At 44.8% G+C, this 20,759-nt stretch overlaps 1 protein-coding gene across 1 annotated transcript; it reads left to right on the forward strand.

Annotated features, from left to right (window-relative positions):
- Positions 1-409: 409 nt before the first annotated feature.
- Positions 410-16,442, forward strand: LOC306786589 (uncharacterized protein). Its single transcript, XM_079281405.1, has 9 exons — positions 410-485; positions 3,292-3,390; positions 3,960-4,058; positions 5,337-5,522; positions 12,447-12,545; positions 13,644-13,742; positions 13,854-13,952; positions 14,548-14,744; positions 16,346-16,442. Exons 1-8 carry the CDS (start codon positions 420-422, stop codon positions 14,653-14,655), a joined length of 855 nt encoding a protein of 284 aa, XP_079137531.1. The 5' UTR covers positions 410-419; the 3' UTR covers positions 14,656-14,744; positions 16,346-16,442.
- Positions 16,443-20,759: the final 4,317 nt, after the last annotated feature.

Below are 20,759 nucleotides of genomic sequence, written 5' to 3' on the forward strand. Positions count from 1 at the left end.
TAAATATTTCATTCATGAAAGCTTGATCATTTGATTTGTGTGTATATGAAATAATAAGTCACTGTACACTGTGATAAGAACTCCATAGCAGCCCAGAGATTGAGACTTGAAGCTTTTCCTGTTTCCAAAATTGAGTATTGTCCTAAATTATATGTAAGTTATTTTCCTTAAATTATTTTACTTGAACTCATTGTGTTTTATGGCTGAAGCCATAAATGTGCTATGACTCTTTTTATACTAATTCATGGGTTTATGATCCATAATTAAGTTATTGATAACCATTTTACTTGGATATTAATTAGTTATTATTTATTATTATTATGTGTTACAAGCAATAGCACTACAGTAAGTACAGTATAACATTTTGAATTATATGACTGATTGATTAGAAACTTTTTCAGAATTTGCTGGGATTCCAGATGAGACTCTTGGATATCGGTGGAGGATTCTCTGCGATTGAGAGTTTTCAACAGAAATTTGAAGAGGTAACATTTTTCAAAAACATATACAATACGAGTGCTCATTAATGGATGTTCTGCATCTCCATTGTCCTGGTAAAACAAAGCAAAAGGAGCACAAACAACAAAATAGAATGACACGGATTACACAACCTTTTTCCTGTTTTACCTTAAGGGCTATGTAGACCAGGGGTGCCCACACTTTTTCGGCCATATATATATACTGAGTATACTTTATATTTACAATATATGTTGGCATCCCTTGCATAACTGCATGAACCCTTATGGCACAATACAATTCTGTACATTTTTGGTCATTACCTTACTCTGATGACTTGCACTGAATGGAATTGGCCAGAGTTGCATTGTCCGTACAGTAGCTGCTGGTATCCGCCTCAAGCAGACTTCAAATGATCATCAGTCATGGTGGAACGGTGTTTGGACGTAATGTTCTTCATGTGGGAAAAGGCTGACTCACATAAATGAGTAGAGCCGAATAATGCAGTCAGAAAGGTATCACATGTCCTCATGTTTGGGGACTTTTCCTCTGTGAGAAAACTGTCCATGAGCCCTGGACTTCAGCTGAATGTCAGCTTGCAGTGTCAGAATCTCATCCTCCACTCCAGACGAGTTCAGGTGAAACAGCGTTGACATTTTTGATGCGAGTGAATCAACCTCAATATCTTCCCCAAATGTGCAGCACATAAGTGTAGCAACTGGCTCGAGTAAAGCAAAGTCTCGAAAGCGTTTGTCAAACTCTGACAGACGCTTGTCAATCTGCTCTGTCAAGTTACGCACACACCTTCCGTTGAGTCTCCAGTTCTGATGCGAGGTTTTGGAAGGTTTCCCAAATCGTGGCGCTACAGCTTTAGCTTCTTTAGTACAAATAAATTGGAAGGCTAACTAATTAGCTCGCCGGAGTTTTGCAGTATCTCGCGCGGTTGACCGCGCATACGTGGTGACCCGTGTGTTAGAAAATCAAGTGGCAAATGCCATGCGGACATCTAATTTTTTTTGAATGGCATGCGATCTACCCGCACTACCTCCGCGATCGACGTATTGGGCACCCCTGATGTAGACTGTCAAGGAACCTTTAAATGCATATTAAAGAGGCAAACTTAATCAGGAAATATTCGGAGGACTTGCACCTCGCTGCCCCTGGAGGAACTCTCAGGTCCACAGAACACGTCGTTGCCCTTTCATTCGCTCGCTGCTAGCACCACATTGTTTCTTATGCCGTGTTCACACCTAATCGCGTCATTTGCGCCACCGGTCTCGCCGGGGACTATTTGTGTTCATTCGCATGATTCACGCTGGACGAGCCTGAGAGGGGGCGTGGCTTATCGCCCTGAAAGCCGCCATCAACCATGGAAAAAATGTTTCTGCTTAGTACGTATTGTGGAAGTCCCAGATATCACGGGAAACTAAACGCCGTCATGTCTTGGTTCATAACATAGTCCGGAGGAGCTCCACGTATTCATCCAACTCCATTTGTCATTCAAACCCAGCGAGGCATTCACATTAATTTGGAAGGCAGTGCTATCTAGGATACCTAGATTTAGGAACACAAAGTGTTTTAGCATTTAGGCTCTGTGGGTGTTTAATGCTAAAGTTAATTGTGTATCCGCCCCGCTTATGTTGTGCTGCTCTTGTTGCGGGAGAGTAAAACAATAGGCCGTGTCCTCGGTTCATTAGCCCCTTAGCAGCTCGATAACAAATGCTTTTCTTGAGAAGCTTACAATGTTGAGACTGTAAGAGAGATGCTGACTTAACTTTATTTACCATTTCTGGGGCTGTAGTTTGTGTGTTTTACTGGACTGAAAATGTTATAAATGTCTGTCACTTGAGGCAGCATCAGTTTTTGCTGAATACTACAAGTTTGAAAATGAGAAAAAATGGGGCTGTGTGAGTGAGAAAGAAGTGATCTCTGTAGCCCGCTCCTCTCTCTGCTTAAGGCTAACGGCTCACGGCTACGTTAGCTGCTACTAGCATAGCAAACCTGAATCTCTGAGCAAACTGTCTGCGATCAAGTTGCAAGTTATTGCATTATATTGCATTTTTTACACTTAGGATGATGACATTGTGTCCAACGTGTAGAAGAGGCATTTACATTTTACAAATCTAGATCAAGCATCTATAATAAAACATAATCAGTGAGCTCAAACATAACATAGTAACACAATTTAAATGTATAGTTCAGATAATAAGCTAATCGAACAATTGCTTTTACTGTTTTGTATTCCAGAAACGCCTTTAGACTCAGTATAGCACACACACTCTTGTCTTCAGCTACATTATATACCAACCAGCCTCTCAGTCTCTTTATTCATTTTCCCAACTATCTGATTTCCTTGCTACAGTATACAGTACATGTGACAGATGGTCACTATTGCGTAACAGCACTTGTCGAATAACAGAGCCCAGTATCACGCGGCCAGGAGAAAGGCTGGGGGTCGAATCTGCCTTCACAAGGACCCGTACCGGTTCATAGAACGCCTCCTGTAGTGTTATTTATGGCCGAGGCTCAAGGGGAGCTCGTTTATGTGTGGGACGCGGAGCATCGGAAGTGACACATTGTTGGCAGAGCAGGTATGGGGATGCCAGAGCTGGAATGACAGCAGTACAAAAGTGTGGTTGGCATGGGGGAGGGGGGGGGTGCACATGGAGACTGACATGGATATATACAGACACACATACACACACACACACACACACACACACACACACACACACACACACACACACACACACACACACACACACACACACACACACATTGGACAGGTGGTGCAGAGCTTAACACACATTCCTTTGGCTGTTCCATGCTATCCAGAAAGGAAACACTGCTCTGCACATAGCTTCGCTGGCTGGCCAAACGGAAGTCGTCAGAGAGCTAGTCACAAATGGAGGCAATGTCAACTCACAATCACAGGTGGGACACACTCAACACACACGTACACACGCAACAATGTCAAAATGACAGTGAGGTCCCGTTGGTCTACATTTAGGACCTGAAACAACTTAACTTGTGTGATATGGCATCGTGAAGTCAATGACACTGAGGGGAATCACTCAGTGGAAAGATCCTCGCTGACACAATCTGGCATCACGCCAACTGGGCCTCTGCCTCTCCAGGAAACTGATGTCCTTGCATTTTAAATTAAACTATCAGATCAAGGTGAGAAGAAAGATTACAAGCACCTTCTTTCTCTCTGCTCTGATCAAACCCAATAGAGATGTAACAGCAACGCAAACATCTTTCAGACTTTACCTGAACATTTTGTTTTGTGTCTGGGTTTGTATCATTTTAAATTACATTTAATTTGATATTACAAGTGTCCTCATCTAAGGCATATTGAGACATTTTGCATTGCTTTCAGTGTAATGTCACAAAGAAAAGATCAACCAGAAAGGACACATTCATCTCTTTGAGTGGCAGCAGAGTATGTTCTAAGCCTGTATGTAAACGTGCATGTGTGTTCTGGTCTATGTTGGGTCCAGAATGGCTTCACTCCTCTGTACATGGCCGCCCAGGAGAATCACCTGGAGGTGGTACGGTTCCTTCTGGAGCACAGCGCTAGCCAGAGTATGGCCACTGAGGTACTGTACGCGGGCTTGTGTGTATGTGTGTGCGTTTGTTACCGTGTGTGCACGTGTGCCAGTCCTGTGTCCACCTCTCTATACCGTTACAGTAAGTCTCCATGCGTTTTCTCTGCCTCGGTCATGTGTGGTCTTTATATCTGTTGTACGAACCACCTTCATCTCCTCTCTTTCCTCCCCTTCCTCCTTTTATTATCCCGACCCCACTCACTCTGCATCTGCCTTTGTCTCCGTCTGTTTACACTCTTCCTTCGTCTCGGTGTCCTTTCTGTCTCACATTCCCACTCTGTCTACCTCACTGTCTTTCCACCATCCTCCTCTGCCTGCTCCTTCTCCTCTTCCCCTCCTCCCTCCCTCCCTCCCTCCCTCCCTCCTCATCTCCTCATGAGGGACTAGGCAGAGCGTCATACCTTGATATGAACATGATATATATTCAGGCACACTACACAAATACTTACTGCACACACACTCACACACACACACACACACATTGAAGTGTGTAGAAACACACTGCTGTGGCAGGGAGCCTCCAGCTGAATTATGCATCATGAGAGTAATGTGTGTAGGAGATAGATGTGAGCCTTTTCCACCCCAGCATCTCATTATGTAACTTACATCAGTGTCCTACATGGTGAGAAGGCTTGAGAATACACAGAAAGTGTACAGTAATCTCTACATCTGTTTGACAAATGGGCTATTATGTTATGATTTACTATCCTACATGTTCCAGGAAGATCAGACTGTCTAAAGGTTAAACTTTCTATCCAGATGATTCTTTTTCCTCAGAGAGAAGATATTTGATTCTGGCAACATAAATATAGAAAATGTAACCTCCAGGTACAATCGTAAAGTAATCTCTGGATCGTTTCTGAATAAAATGATCACACAAATACAAAATGTTTGCAGTTTGATTTGATGGAGAATTAGGAAACATTTTACCGTTGCGCTCATGTTTCCCATCGCTTTTTCTTGACATTTTTGCGTAACAAAAATGAAGTTCTACATAGTTCTCAGACTAAAGTACCATTTGTACACTACAAAGAAGATGTTCTAAAACAAAAGATAACGTGCTGGAGTTCATTGGACCATTAATAACCTTTTAAATGTCTATAGGACTCAGGGGTCTTGCTTTGCTGTCCCCTCTGCCTGCAGCAAAATGATAATTCAGTCCGTCCATGCAGTCACACTAACCATCTCGTATCCGCCCCGTCACCGGTAATGCATTGCGGCGCCCCTCCAGCCCCAGTGACTCCTCTCTCTCTCTCTCCTCACACGCAGGATGGCTTCACTCCTCTAGCGGTGGCCCTCCAGCAGGGCCATGACCAGGTGGTCTCCTTGCTGCTGGAGAACGATACAAAGGGCAAGGTACGCCTACCTGCCCTGCACATCGCTGCCCGCAAGGATGACACCAAGGCCGCGGCCCTGCTCCTGCAGAACGACCACAACGCAGATGTTGAGTCCAAGGTGAGTGACGGCGCTGGTGCAGCCAGGTGGTGGATCTTAAGTTGATTGTTTCTTTTCTTTTTTTTCACCTCTGATTATTTAATTGTTGTTTAAATCTTTGGTTTACAAAGCCAGTTTTTATTTCCTTGCTGCCTTTTTCTCTTCTTCGTTCTTGGTTAAATTTGCTTTTGAATATCTTTTTGGCAGAAAGGGGAGAGATGCAGAAGTACATTTCTTTGTTTGTATTTATTAAATCACATTGTTGATCAGAATAACAGTCAATGTATATAAAAAGTGTCAGATGACAGAAACAGGGATTTGTGAATGTACTTCATGATCGTGCTGGAAAAGGACTCTGGTTTGAGAATGTCTTTCTCAAATTTAAAATCATAGATAACATCAATACTTTTTTGCCATAAATTGTTTTGTACTGATCTCCTCCCCTCTCTGTGCTCCTCCACTTCATGTCAGTGGAGGACCTTTTCTGTTCTTTTGCTCACTAACTGCCCATTCTCTCCTCTCCTTGGCTGACTCTGTAGATGATGGTGAATAGAACAACAGAGGTACACCTCTACTCTGTACATTACCTAGTCTCTCCATTGCAGCTCATGAAAAACTCTGAAAAACCAAACAAACACTTCAGCGCCCCTGACTTGATGCAGTAGTGTTTCTGCAGCCCTTTGTCGTCGTCCCCTCAGTCTCATCTTCCTCTCCATCTGTTCATTCACACAAGATTGCACCCACAAACAGGAAGTGACGAGTTGCTGACGCTGTGCTGCTGTTTTCCCTCCAATTTGCCTGTCACCTGATCCAGTTCACTTGTGCGTAGTGTCTGTTTCACCCTCTTTTTTCTAGTTTTAATTGATCTACTAATAGTACGATGTCAGCCAACACGTACTAGAAGTTTTTTAGAACTTTTTTATAACTAGAACTGTTTTTGCATTGATCTGCTATGGCTTCACTCACCCCTCCATCCGACTGTGTCAGCTGCGCCCGCCTGGTGGATAAAATCACAGAGTTGGAGGGAAGAATATCCACGCTCTACAGGATCCAGTATGCCGAGAGCCTCATGGACACCATCATTTTCGGTCCATCACAGACTGACACAGCCAGCGACCGCGTGCATGAGTCCATCGCTTCCAGTCCTGCTGCCGCGGCCCCTCCTCCGGTCGCAGCTCCTGAGGCCTCCTGGCTACGGCTCGGAGCTAAGCCCAAAGCCCTGGTCAGCTCTACTCCATCACATCACGAGCCCTGGTCCCTGGTCTGTGCTCGCGGCAGCCGGAGAGGGAGACGCACATCCCCTACACCCCATGGCTTCGATGTCCAGCGGAAGAATGGATTTGACGCCCTTGCCCTGCACGAGTTCCCTCCTCTGACTACGGACTCCCAGCTTCCTACATCATCCCAGCTGCCGCCTCGGGGGACCCACAGCCCCGGGCCCACCGACATCCCTACGCCAGTCATTCCTGAGCCCTCCTCTCGCCCCAGGACACGCCGCTCCATACCGTGCTTTACACCAGCACCGCGGCGAGCTTCGGTCGCCCGTTCTCTCAGTCCTTGCTTGTCTGCTCCGCCACCACTGGTTGAATCCTCGCCTCCATCCACGCGTATTGCACGCGCAGTGTTGCCGCCTCGTCCCCTCTTCGCCCCGACGACGCTGATAGTCGGGGACTCAATAATCAGGAACACCCGTTTCTTCAACGCGGAGACACACTGTTTCCCCGGAGCAACGGCTCCAGACATCCTGCTGACACTGCCTGGCCTGATGCGCGCCCTCCCGTCTTCCATTCGGCGAATTATCGTTCATGTGGGAATCAACGATACAGCCCTCCACCAGTCCGAGTTGACCAAGATGGATTTTACAAATCTTTTAAGCTTTTTAAACAGCTGTAGACTGTCTGTTTTTATCAGTGGTCCAAGTCCAACACTCGGCCGTGGATCACAGCGGTTCAGCAGAGTCCTCAGCCTCCACACCTGGCTCCAGGCTGCCTGCAGGACCAACAACGTGAGCTTCATTGACAATTTTAATCTGTTTTGGGGCCGCTCTTCCGCTTTTAAGAAGGATGGTATTCATTTTAACAAGCTGGGTAGCCGCCTGCTCGCGGCTAATTTACAGCATGCTGTTCACTCCCATTCACATGATTGACTGTTTACACCTGGATCCCCTGTCCGCTGTCACTCTTCCTCTATGATCATTCATCAGCCGCATTCATCCCCTACAAGCAACACCAGCTCCCCCTGGCGGCATGGAGGATCTCCAGCCTCTAACGTAACTTCCACTCCACGACCCATGAGCATTCCCGTGAGAATCACAGACTCGCGCTCACGCCCTAGTTATGGTCGGTTTCGAGGTGCTGCACGAGTGATCCGTCATGTTGCACATACCCCCAAAGCTTCCTGTGCTGATGACGACACAGTGTCTTCCCCCATCAAAATGTGTCTGATTAATGCACGCTCTATAACAAACAAGGCTCACATTTTAAATGACTTGTTCACAAGTCATAATTTGGCTTTTTTATTTCTGACCGAGACCTGGCAACGGAATATGGAATGCATCCATTTCAATGAACTCTGCCCTGTGGACTGTTCTTATGTTGGGACACCGCGTCTGACAGGCCGCGGTGGAGGCCTCGCCGTGGTCTGGAAGAATCAGTTTTCCTGCCACTTGGGGAGCACAGAATCCTATGCTACTTTTGAACTACAGCTGACTAAAGTGGGCCGGCAAAAGCCGTTTTACTGTTTTTTAATTTACCGACCTCCAGGTCCTGCAGGTCAGTTTTTATCAGAATTCACAGACTTTCTGACCTCTATTATCAAGCTAGACAAAGTGCTTCTGGTTGGTGATTTTAATCTGCATGTCAATGATACCACAGACTGTATAGCTACTGAGTTTCTCAATATTACTGAATCTTTTAATTTCACGCAACATGTTTCTGGCGCCACTCACAGGGGTGGTCACACCTTGGACCTTGTGTTTTCTCTGGGTCTTGATATTGATAATACCCGTTGTGAGGACCTATTGATCAGTGACCATAAATGTATTTTCTTTGATCTTTCTGTCAATGCTGACCCCTTGTGTCTGAAACAAACATTCCACTCACGCATTATTACTCAGAGTACAGCTGATCAGTTCTCTATGCACTTCTGCTGTGACTTTTACACAAATCTCAATGATGTTGAACACTTGATACAGTCATTTAATGAACATTGCACCACTTTGCTGGATAAAGTGGCACCTCTTAAGGAAAGGACCAGGGCTGCCTATAACACTACTCCGTGGATGACAGAAGCTGTGTGCAGCGTGAGACAGAAGTGTCGCAGGACAGAGCGGCTCTGGAAAGCTACTGGGCTAGAAGTGCATCGTTTATATCTCAAAGACCTAAGAGTTTCTTTTAATACCACAGTAAAGGAAGCTAGAACTGCTTATTTTGCCAACCTAATCTCTTCTTCAAAGAAAAATCCCAAGATTCTGTTTGACACAATTAGAGGAATTGTTTCACCACCTGTCTCCACTGTATCATGCTATTCTGTTGACGATTGCAACAAATTCCTGATCTATTTTAATGATAAGGTAACAGGTATTAGGTCTGGCATTCAGCCTGGGATCTGTTCATCTACTTGTAGCTCCTCGCAATCTCCTGCTGTTATGGGCTCTTTCCAGCCTATCAGCCTTCAAGACCTGATGGACTTAATTAACAAAACAAAGCCATCAACTTGCCCTCTGGATATAATTCCATCCTCTCTATTTAAGAAAGTTCTGCTCACTATTGGTCCTGCAGTAACATGTATTGTCAATTCCTCATTGTCTACAGGAATTGTCCCTTCCTATTTCAAACATGCCACTATCCAGCCCACATTAAAGAAACCTAACTTAGATCCAGCTTTGCCCATGAACTACAGGCCCATATCAAAACTGCCTTTCTTGTCCAAAATGTTAGAGAAAGTGGTGGCCAAACAACTTACTGCTGCACTGGAGAGGCACAACATGTACGACAAGTTCCAGTCTGGGTTTCGTAAGCAACACTCTACTGAAACCGCTCTCCTGAGGGTTTCAAATGACATTCTCATGTGTGCTGATGCAGGTGACTGCTCTGTGTTAGTTCTTCTGGATCTCAGTTCTGCATTTGACACTGTAGACCATGACATCCTGATTAAGAGTCTACGTGATTGGGTGGGCATAACTGGCATAGCGTTAGACTGGTTTACATCTTACCTCAGTGACAGAAGTTTCAATGTCTCTGTGGGTGATTTTGTGTCTGTTACCTCTCCACTGTCTTGTGGTGTACCGCAGGGCTCGGTTCTGGGGCCTCTGTTATTTTCCCTTTATCTGTTACCTTTGGGACCGATCATAAATAGCTATAATGTGTCCTATCACTTATATGCAGACGACATCCAACTTCATCTGTCATTCAAACCCAGCGAGGCATTCACATTAACTCGGCTCCTGGACTGTGTCAATGCCATCAGAGACTGGACGGCAGAAAACTGCCTGCAACTCAACGACTCTAAGACGGAGGTCCTAGTTATTGCTCCAGAGGAGTTTGTCCCCATGATCAGGCAGATTATTAGTCCACTCTCCTCTGCTTCCCATTGCAACCTGCGCAATCTTGGGATTTTCTTTGATCGCTCCATGTCATTTGACCCTCATGTTAAGCAGCTGTCCAGGTCATGTTTCTTCCATCTAAGAAATATCAGTAAACTGAGATCTGTATTATCAACGCCTGAATTAGAAATGATCATACACACATTTATCTCCTCTCGCATTGACTACTGCAACTCACTTTTCACATCACTCAGTGTATCTGCTCTTAACCGTCTGCAGGTCATCCAAAATGCTGCCGCCAGATTACTCACCAGGACAAACAGACGGTCTCACATCACCCCCGTACTCCGATCTCTCCACTGGCTTCCTGTAGCATCTCGGATACACTTCAAAATTCTCACCATCACTTACAGAGCACTTCACGGTCAGGCTCCGGCTTATGTAGCTGATCTACTTCGCCCCTATTCACCCGCCCGCACTCTCAGGTCAAACGCTCTAGGTCTTCTGTCAGTCCCACGCACACGATTTAAGACCCGTGGTGACCAAGCCTTTGAGGCAGTGGCCCCGAGGCTCTGGAATGCTCTGCCTGCAACTCTACGCCTCGCAGATACTGTGGATACTTTTAAAAGCCAGCTAAAAACCCACCTGTTTAGGCTGGCGTTTGTGTAAAAGTAAACCCATGTCCTAGACCTGCTCTTAAAATATGTTTTACATTTTTATTTTATTTTTATTTTATTTTTATTTTATTCTTTAACATTTTTTATTCACTCTGTGTAGATAATTTATTGACCCTAGGGTCACATTGTGTTTTTTATGCTTTTAAATGTCTGCTCTGTTAAGCACTTTGTGATAGTACTGTCTGTGAAAAGCGCTATATAAATAAAATTCATTCATTCATTCATTCATTCATTCATTCATTCATTCATTCATGTAGTGGATACCTCTAGTCATTGAGAAAGTCAGAGTAAAAGCGCATGTTTTACGAATACTGATTCAGTAAGTCCTGAGGCTGGAGGCTTGGGTATCAAGCTGATTCTAATGGTTTCATGGTGTCCAAAGCTTCGGCTGTTATTTTTCCAAAATTCATTGTGACTGTTGACAAAATGTTGTCCTAATGTGTCCTGACACAGTCCTTCCATGAAACCGATTAACATGATACCCAGTGTTAGCATGAAAAGTGGTTATCATTCATTGAAAAGCAGCGGTTTGTACATAACCTGCATGGCAACCCAAACCCCCATTAAGCCGTAAAGGAACCCAGCCTTCTAGCAACAGACAGTTAGTCGAATTAGTTCACTACGCTCGATTGATTTTAGATCGTCGAATCTAATCCTGAACCTCTTGCATCTAAAGCATTTTGCATGGGACCAAAGCAACAAGCTACCTCGACACTGCTTGTATGGTAACAAGGCCCCCTCCGTCACACCAAAGCCAGGTGGCCACCCTCTGTGTGTGCCTGTTTTGGTTGGCATTGTGTCTGGCTTCGGCAGACTGGAAAGTTATCTGATGTGATTCATCCAGAAATGGCTTCGTGATCTGAGGCTCCTGCATCGTGGTGAAAATATTTACATAGCACTCTGATGGGAGATGGAAAAAAGTCACTGACTGACGATAAAAAGATGGATTTTTGTGGGTCCTTTTAATTTTTGGTTGACTTACTTTTTTAATAGGATTTTTTTGAGTGTAAGAATATATTTTGAGATTATTTAAAGTCATAGTGTTTTTGGTTAGGGTTGCTAAGACACCAGATATCAGCAGAGTGGATACACATGTCTGAGACACCTGCTCTCCTCGGGATTGTTGGTTAGTTAAAATTGGTATGCCAATGATTGGATAACTTAATGTGAGATTCATTTACTTATTGGACAGATTGTTTGCAGTGTCCTTCTGTTGCTTTCACAGCTGTTGCCCACTAAGCCAGGGGTTTTGCCTGGGGACATTGCCTTCATATAAGATGGTAACGAATGGACATTAGGTTCATCTGCAGGACAGATTTTTACACTCTAAAAGTATCAGGATGTTGTAAAGGAGATGATCTAGATTCCCGGTAAATAACTGGAGTCGTATTTAACACATGCGCCTATGTAGTTTTACTTGACTTTGCCCAGTGTGAGCATGAAAGCGCATAGAAGCCCATATGGTATACTGAATGTAAACCCATCTCGTGGTCAGTAGACCATTGGCTCCATGTTCGATGCTTCGATTAAACGACTTTCTCTGCCACTGTGGGGAAAGTCAGGTGTTAGTGTAACAGTGTATAGCTGTGTGTGTCTGGCCTGTGTAGGCTGCTGTAAAGCTCCAGGTCTGTACAGCACATGTGTGGTGGTTTCATCGTTTGTAACGTAATGTGTGTGCCTGTCTGTTTGCACGTGTGTGTTGTTCGCCTTTCTCCGATCCTCCAGAGTGGTTTCACCCCCCTCCACAGCGTGGCTCATTTTGGCAGCATTACCGTGGCCACGCTTCTGCTGAACAGAGGAGCTGCTGTGGACTTCATGGCTCGGGTGAGTTTGTTCTGCCCTCTGCTGTTTGGGAGGGGTACAACCAGCATACAAGGTAAACAGGTGTGAAGGTGGAGATAGGCTGCATATGCGGAACACAGTGATCCTGTACAGATGTGGAACAGTGGTTTAGTTTGTTATTGAGCAGTCCCTCAATGCTCCTTCAGAGGGCAGCTGTTTGGTATCTTATGTTGCCCGAGAGGGTTCAATGATGAGGTTGATTATTCTGGATAAAATTTGGATTTTGGAAATGTTGTTAAAGGATGGCAAATCCACCTGAGATTGACTTTAAAATGAGTTCAAGATATTCATGAATATAAAGACATGGAAGGGATTTGAGTGTGATGTGTTGTTGAAAGATTAGGTTCAGAATTTGCCGCTTTGTATAAAAAAATGGAGATTATGGTAAAGCTGTTTTGTATACTTACTGTCTATGGTGCTCTACGAGTCACACGATCAGACTGATTTTTTTTGTGGATAAAAAATGACAGGGTGTGCAAAGTGTTTTGATTTTGATGGACTTTGAGGTGCTCACTCACGTCGGCACCTTGCTGTGTGTGCATTCTCAAAGTTACACACTGTGGTCATAATATGTGCTTCACGCTTGCTTAAATAATTAAGCTTTTTATCATAGGCAGAGTAGGATTACTTTTTATTTACTGTGCTATTTACATTGTAATGCAAGAAAGGGTGCCGTTCAAAATGTGTTTGTTTCCACATTATTAGACATTAGCTAAGCAGAGTCAACAGTGGCCCGTAATTATATGAGCTAGTGTGTGAAGGAGTGTTTGTGTTTGTGCTGCTTTTTGACACTGATTACAGGTTCAGGTCTAAAGAGTCATTCTACAGCAGTGGAGATAAATTAAACAATCACGCTGTTTTACAGCTGTTGGCTTTATAATAAAAGCCTATGTACCCTTAATAAGCAGAGCGTAGGGTTTGTATTACAACTTAAAATGAAAGATTACATGTTATATATCTAATGGATACATTCAATTTAATTGTAGACTTTTAAATGCCAGTGCATGATTTTGTGCAGACAATAAACCATTACATTTAAGTTGACGGCTGAATCATAACATCGGTCTCTTTGTTGTTTAGAATGACATCACACCGCTTCATGTGGCTTCAAAAAGGGGCAACAGCAACATGGTCAAGTTGTTGCTGGACAGAGGGTCCAAAATTGATGCAAAGACCAAGGTGAGACCAATTCTCCTCAGAAAGCTCAAAGACATTCAGAAGCCCATGAGGCTGATTTTTTTTACTCTTCTGTGATTTATTTACACCTGAGCTGTCTTTCTCCTCTTCCAGGATGGTCTGACACCTCTTCACTGTGGGGCGAGGAGCGGGCACGAGCAAGTGGTAGAGATCCTACTCGACCGAGGAGCTCCTTTCCTCTCCAAGACCAAGGTAGCTACTGGGACGATCAATTTAGGAGGCGCTGCTTACCTCAGAATAGGAAAGGGAAGAAATTCATGTCACATGTTTGTTTTTCTCTGACTGTTATCAAACAGAATAGATCACACTTCACTTGAAACAGGGTACACATCGCTAATAACTATGTAATACAGATGTTTGTATAGACTAGCTTTCCTCAGCACACAGAGCTATTTGACATCTAACCAATCAGATAGCAGGTCTGTTGTTGCTGTAGTGTTGTCGCATTGTCTCCATAAGGTCTGTGCGACCTCTCCAGAGCAGCCTGTCTCCGCTGCGTAGCCCCACAGTTTGACCGCGCGGGACGACCAGTGTAACAAAATAGACATTGTTGTAATGGCCTCGTTATAACAATGCTTCTGTAACCTTCTCAACAACTTCCTTCACAGTCTGTCTGTGCAGCGCTTGGCCGGCCACGTCCTAACTTACTGTGTCTGTCTGTCCATTTGTCCACGTGTCCGTCTGCGTGTGTGTTTGTCGCTGTCTCTCTGTTTGTCTCTTTCTCTGTCTGCCTCTCTCTTTCTCTCCCCCCTCCTCTCTGTCTTTACCTCTCCCCCCCCCACTATAGAACGGGCTATCACCGCTCCACATGGCCACTCAGGGGACCACCTCAACTGCGTCCAGCTACTGCTCCAGCACGACGTGCCGGTGGACGACGTCACCAACGACTACCTGACGGCGCTGCACGTTGCCGCCCACTGTGGTCACTACAAGGTGGCCAAGCTCATCGTGGACAAGAAGGCCAACCCGAACGCCAAGGCTCTGGTAGGGGTCTATAGAGTGGTCTCGTGTGACGTCACAGTTTAGCTGTCGGCCATGTTGGAGTACACACAAAGCCACTGGCATGCACGGCTGAGTCGCATCACCTATCGATCATGGTGAACTTTTGTGCTGTCTTTGGTTGTGGCAGCAGAGCTGATAGAGACAAGAAATCATTCTTTCGTTTGCCAGCGGTCATTACACATCAAGGAAATGACACGAAGGAGCTATCCAAGCGACGTCGCCAGAAATGGCTGTCACGCATCTCTCGAGATATAAAGGAATGGAATTTGGCGTACACTAGAGTATGTGCGGATCACTTTATAAGTGGTCAGTGATTTTATTTACTAATTCGTTTGTGAACAGTATTTAATAAAGGAAATATGAATTAAACTTGGACATGAGAAGGTTACCGAAGCTTCATCGGCCCGTGACAGCAGTCTGTACCAGAGATGTGTCGAGCGTGTACAACAGGCGAAACACAGAGATGCAGCCTCAGCATTGCTTGATATGAGTTTAACGTCAGATCATATATATATATATATATATATGTGTGTGTGGGGGGGATGAAGTTAGGGGTTAGTTTAAAGTTAATTCCTACACACACGCACACAATGACGTGCATGTGCAATGTAAACAAACACACGTGTCTGTTTGCACTGAGTAAACATTGAATATTGCTAAATATCTGACCAGATCTGTATATATTTACTCTTCCAATGACGAGATGAGAATTGTCGACGACCGTTGCTTTGACGTCTCGGACCCATCCACTGACAAACTGATTATAAGCGTCGAGCCCTTTGTAGCACTCCAGCTCGTCTTTTGTGTAAGGACTGGGGGTGTTCACGAGATACGCGTAGATGTTGGCGTAGTTTACCGATGGAAGATAAGTAGGATCGGCACTGAAACCATCTGCACTCATCGTATAGGGATCCAAGTTACCAATAACCTTCAATTTGGCCAGGTAGCGAACCTTTGATGCACTATCCAGTGATTCAAAGTGTGGTATTTTCGCCGCACTTCCTTGTTTACTCGCCGCCATGTAGGATCTGTATGTACTCCAACATGGCGGATAGACCTCGTAACTAAGGAGATCGTGACGTCGGTGAGACCACTCTATTAAAACTACTAAACATTCAGTGTGTCCTACTAAATGTTTTTGCTTGGCAAAAAAAAGGGAATTATCTTTCATGAAGAATAATGAATTCAATTGAAACAAATATTTGAATGCTATTTTACAATTGCATTATGCAGTTTTGTGTTATAGCAGAATGAGCCAGCCATCAGGCTTTACTGCTGCACTTACTGTCTGTGATGGTTTGAAAGGAGAATGAGACACTAACTAAGGGGTACAAAGTTTTCTAAAAAAAAAATGATTTCAAATTCAAGAAGGGATTCATTCATAATTTGAGAAGTATAATAATTAAGAGAGAAACGGTTTCTTTGTGACCTTTGTGGTTTGCAAATAACATTCTCTTTACCACCCATTTACTTTCTAGCAAATAAAAGCAGTCAGTCATCGATATCTTGTGACTGTGGAGAGATCATCCCTTGTGTGAGTGTGAGCTTCACACCAAGCCTTTCCTCTGTCTTTCTGTGTGCAGAACGCTTTCACTCCGCTTCACATCGCCTGCAAGAAGAACCGAGTGAAAGTGATGGAGCTGTTGCTTAAACATGGAGCCTCTATCCAGGCTGTCACTGAGGTACTGAGCACTATTTTCTGCTTGACTCTACCTGTGAAGTGGTTTCTTCAAACTGCGCTGCACTATCTTATACATTGTGACTTGCTTTACTAGAGCTTGTCTTTGTTTGGACTTGTTTTGTCTACAGTCTGGTCTAACACCCATCCATGTGGCAGCCTTCATGGGCCATGAGAACATTGTCCATGCACTGACACACCATGGAGCCTCACCGAACACGACCAATGTAGTGAGTGGATGAATTCATAATGCACTGTTACATGTTAAAAGTACATGTTTCTGTTAAGTCCCACATCATCGCATGTGAAGAGCTCCCACTGAAAACCGTTTTCCGTGTTTCTTCCAGCGAGGAGAGACATCTCTCCACATGGCAGCCAGGGCAGGTCAGGCAGACGTGGTCCGATACCTGCTGAAGAACGGCGCCAAGGTGGAGACCAAGTCCAAGGTGAGAACATTGAGCCTCGTTATCAATCACTGTGTCGGGGAGAGAAACAAAATGAAACAAAACCAGGATAAAATACTAGGCCAAATGTCACTTTCTTCTTCTCCGCAGGACGACCAGACAGCGTTGCACATCTCCAGTCGGCTGGGGAAGGTCGACATTGTCCAGCAGCTGCTACGGTGCGGCGCCTCTGCCAACGCCGCCACCACCTCAGGCTACACCCTCCTTCACCTGGCTGCCAAAAACCAGCGTATATACAAGGCTCAAACATATGTAGCTCAAGCGCAAGTTCAATCAGGAAGACACTCACTAGTAATCGCTGTCTTTCCTCTCCTTGTAAGAACTCTATCAGCTGATTGGGGGCGTGCACGTTTAAGTAACCAGCCAGATTCGGCACACCGGGTCCTCAAGCCAATCATATCGGTGCTGTCAATCTTTAAATAGTGTTCTCCTCTCTGCTGCTGTCAGGTGTCATTTCAGCGACGCAGATGCAACCCTCCTCCACCCCAGTCGCCTCCAGTCAGCATCACAGTCGTGCTCCTGATGCATCATCAGATAGCAGCGACTCCTGTCATCACCACCACCAGTGTCTGGACTCCAAGGGGGGATTAGGCCTGTTGGACCTCAGTATCCCTACCCTCGGTGATAGTACTTCAGGATGGAGTCCAATCGCCAAAGACTTTGCACTTTTTCATATTTGACGCTTGTATAATAAATCATTGTTAAACTTATGAAACAAGTCTCTCCTGATTGAAGTTAAGTCACACAGAGGAGTCACTTGATTTTTTTAGTGCTCACATTCAGGTCAGTGGCAGTATTAGTGTTGACCTACTAATGTGAGACAGCACTTAAGTGTTTAAGTGCATATAGGTGCAGCCCAACATGGACGGATGATGTCAGTTTTTGGTGGTGCTGGTTGCACATGTGACTAATTGCACGGATCGAGGTCAAAAAGAGATTTAGAGTAGACTTCATGGAATTGGTTTGTGCATGTGTGTGCATGTATGTTGCTGTGGGCTGTCTTTGAAGGTGACCTCCGTCAGTGGAACAGATTAATGAACGTTAAACCCCATGGTGCCAGCGTTCTCGAACACACACACACACACATCTTTTGGGAATTCACTTGTATCAGCTGTTCGACAGTTGTTCGTCACACGAATCTTGGAAAAGAGGTGTTGTGGGATGGAAACCATGAATTGATCCATTTGTGATGCTTATGAAACAAAAGTGCCCGCATTTGAAAACATTTAAAACTAGTCTTTTCTAAAATGACCCTTTACCGTATGAGCTGTAAGAATATTAACCAATCACACAAATGAGGTCATGTGTTTCAGAGCGTGGAATGGGAATCTGTGGGAGTCACATTCCTCAGGAAAATATGACCTAATGTCTTAAAATATTGTCACGCACACACAGGAAGGAAGCCAGGATTAACATGATCACATTATTCAACAGACATTTATAGATCTGGAATACACAAGGAAATAGGGGCCTTTGCCTTAGTTTCTCAGGGTATCACACACCTTATTGTTAAAACTAACTCAGTAATGCACAGATAACAGTCATTTATAGATCATAGCAACGAATATTGCAGGACAACAATGCCTTTGAAGGATAATATCAGGGGTCTAATTTCATCCAAAGAAAAAACAAAGTGGACACTGAACTTAACCATCCAGATGAGCTATTTACAACTATGTGAGAAACTATGTTGTTATGAGGAAGAGCTTCACCCGGGCCAGCAAAGGCTGACCCAAAACAAAGTAAATATTCACTTCCTGTTTATATATCTATATATATATGTTGGGAACGTAGAGGGGCGTGTTTGGGTTATCAGCATTTAAGAAACTGAATTCTTGACATCAATAGAATTATTAATGTGAGTAACAATTATTAATGATTATTAATAATAACGGGGCACCACCCTGTAAACAGGGACTAATAACCAAACGATAAACTAAGTCTCATAATTAGTGGCCACTCGTAATGTCAATAGTCGGGTGCGACTACACATTTGAAGTGACAGTGAAGGGTTAAGTTCGTACACAAGGCTACTACATACAGATCTTATTACACAAATATGCACAAGTAATCACAAACGACTGCTCTTTAAAATATAACAGAATTTATTAAATCGAAATAATAAGTGATCAGATCAAATAATATCACAACCAACAACGCTGTCATACAATTTTATGTGCCTAATATCTAAACAAATGAATAAAATGGGTGATGATGTATGTAATACAAGTATGTGTGTGTGTGTGTGTGTGTATGTGGAAAGGAGGGTGAGTCCTAACAGCTATCGCTAAAGACTACAAAGATGGCGGCGTCGAGTGACGCAGACAAACAGGCCTTAAAGAGTTATAGCTAAAACCTTCCACCAGATGGCGGAGTCGAGTGACTTAGACCAAATGGCGAATGGAGAGGGGGGGGGGTCAGCTATATGTGGTTGCGTGTGTCGGCGCACACGTGTGTTGGAACAATAGGTGAGAGTTTCACCCACAATCCGGAGCTCTATGTGTGTGCAAGTTACGGAAAACAAGAGGAATAAAAGGGCAGAGAGAGGAATCAGAGTTTCTGTGTGCGATGTCGCGTCGTAGTGAAAATGAGGATCGCCGAGCGTATCTCACACAAGTTGCCGTTGTCGCTTCGCGAACTGACGACACTTATGCCCGATAGTCGCGTTTCCACACTTCACTCACAGAATCGACTCGAGGAAAGAGAGCAAGAACAAAGATGAAATCAAATAATCCCAAAAGCAACAGTCAAACAGGAAACGCACAGTACGACGGACCTCGGAGCTCCGTCGACGATTGCGTAATCTCTCAGCAAAACGAAAACAATGACTTTAACACGACAAAAACACGGGAATAATAACATATAAATGAATGGCCTGAATTAAACGTAAGTTCATTTAAGCTAAACTACGCCCAGACACCGTGACTCTTACTATGAGATGCTTCGTGGCAAGGTTGTAGAGTGTTTGTCGATGAATGGTTTTCCCTCCTCCAGGAGGAAAAGAAAAGCGTGAGGCTGCTGTGGTTTCAGCGTCGCTGGTGAGCGGTTGCTGGTTCGGCCCGGCTCGCTGCAGAGAGGAGGGCCTGTGGTTTCCAACGTCGGCTGAGACACGTGTCGGTTCGTATCTCTCGGTAATGGTCGGTGAAGGAAGATTGTTTGGTCTTCCTAGTACCGTGGCGTGTACACGAAGGGGGGGGAGCGGCGCGTTGAAGAAAGGATGCTTTCCGCGGGCCAAGGCCTTAACTCAGAATAGACGTGGTTCTTTTTCGTCCAGCGAAAGAGCACGTGCGTGCTGAGATGAGTGGGGGTTGAGGTCGATCGGGTCCTCTGGTGATTCTTCTTGAGACCGGACGGGAGTCCAGAGCGAAGAGAGCGATTTTGGCTGCGTTGCCGCTTATAAGCGGGTCTCTGCGCACAGCGGGAGACGGCTTGTCGGCCAATGAAAGGTCCACCTCCGCGGTGGACCGAATGTGGAGGTGTGGTCATCTCCAGGGGGCAAGGATCAGACCCCAGGTCATTTGTGAGGAGGGGAGGCCCATGTGAGGGACTCAACCAGCCAGGAGGTGGCGCCAGAACCCCAACATCCCCCCTTTGGTCTGAAGAGCGGGATGCTGGTCACGGTCTTTAGAGCAAACCAAGGGCTGGCACTTACATCCATGTGCAGGGGAAAACTGTCCATATATTCCTGAGAACCTGAAGAGGTTAGACAGTCCAAGTATTCCTGGGATCAAAAGCAGTGGTTAACAGGCAGTGGGCAATGTTCAAAGTTCAGAGTTCAGAGTTCACTGGTGTCTGGTTGCTAACGAAGGTGGCATCTGGGCAGATGGCTTTAACTACTTTTTCCCTACATCTACT

Source organism: Melanostigma gelatinosum (genome assembly GCF_949748355.1).
Source record: "Melanostigma gelatinosum genome assembly, chromosome: 13".
Lineage (NCBI taxonomy): Eukaryota > Metazoa > Chordata > Actinopteri > Perciformes > Zoarcidae > Melanostigma > Melanostigma gelatinosum.

Bases quoted from the DNA above. Each gene is read 5' to 3' on its own strand.
- LOC306786589 (XM_079281405.1), top strand. From the start codon at position 420: ATGAGACTCTTGGATATCGGTGGAGGATTCTCTGCGATTGAGAGTTTT. The intron at 5,523-12,446 runs GTGAGTGACGGC...CCGATCCTCCAG, and splicing joins ACGCAGATGTTGAGTCCAAG to AGTGGTTTCACCCCCCTCCA. The intron at 12,546-13,643 runs GTGAGTTTGTTC...TTTGTTGTTTAG, and splicing joins CTGTGGACTTCATGGCTCGG to AATGACATCACACCGCTTCA.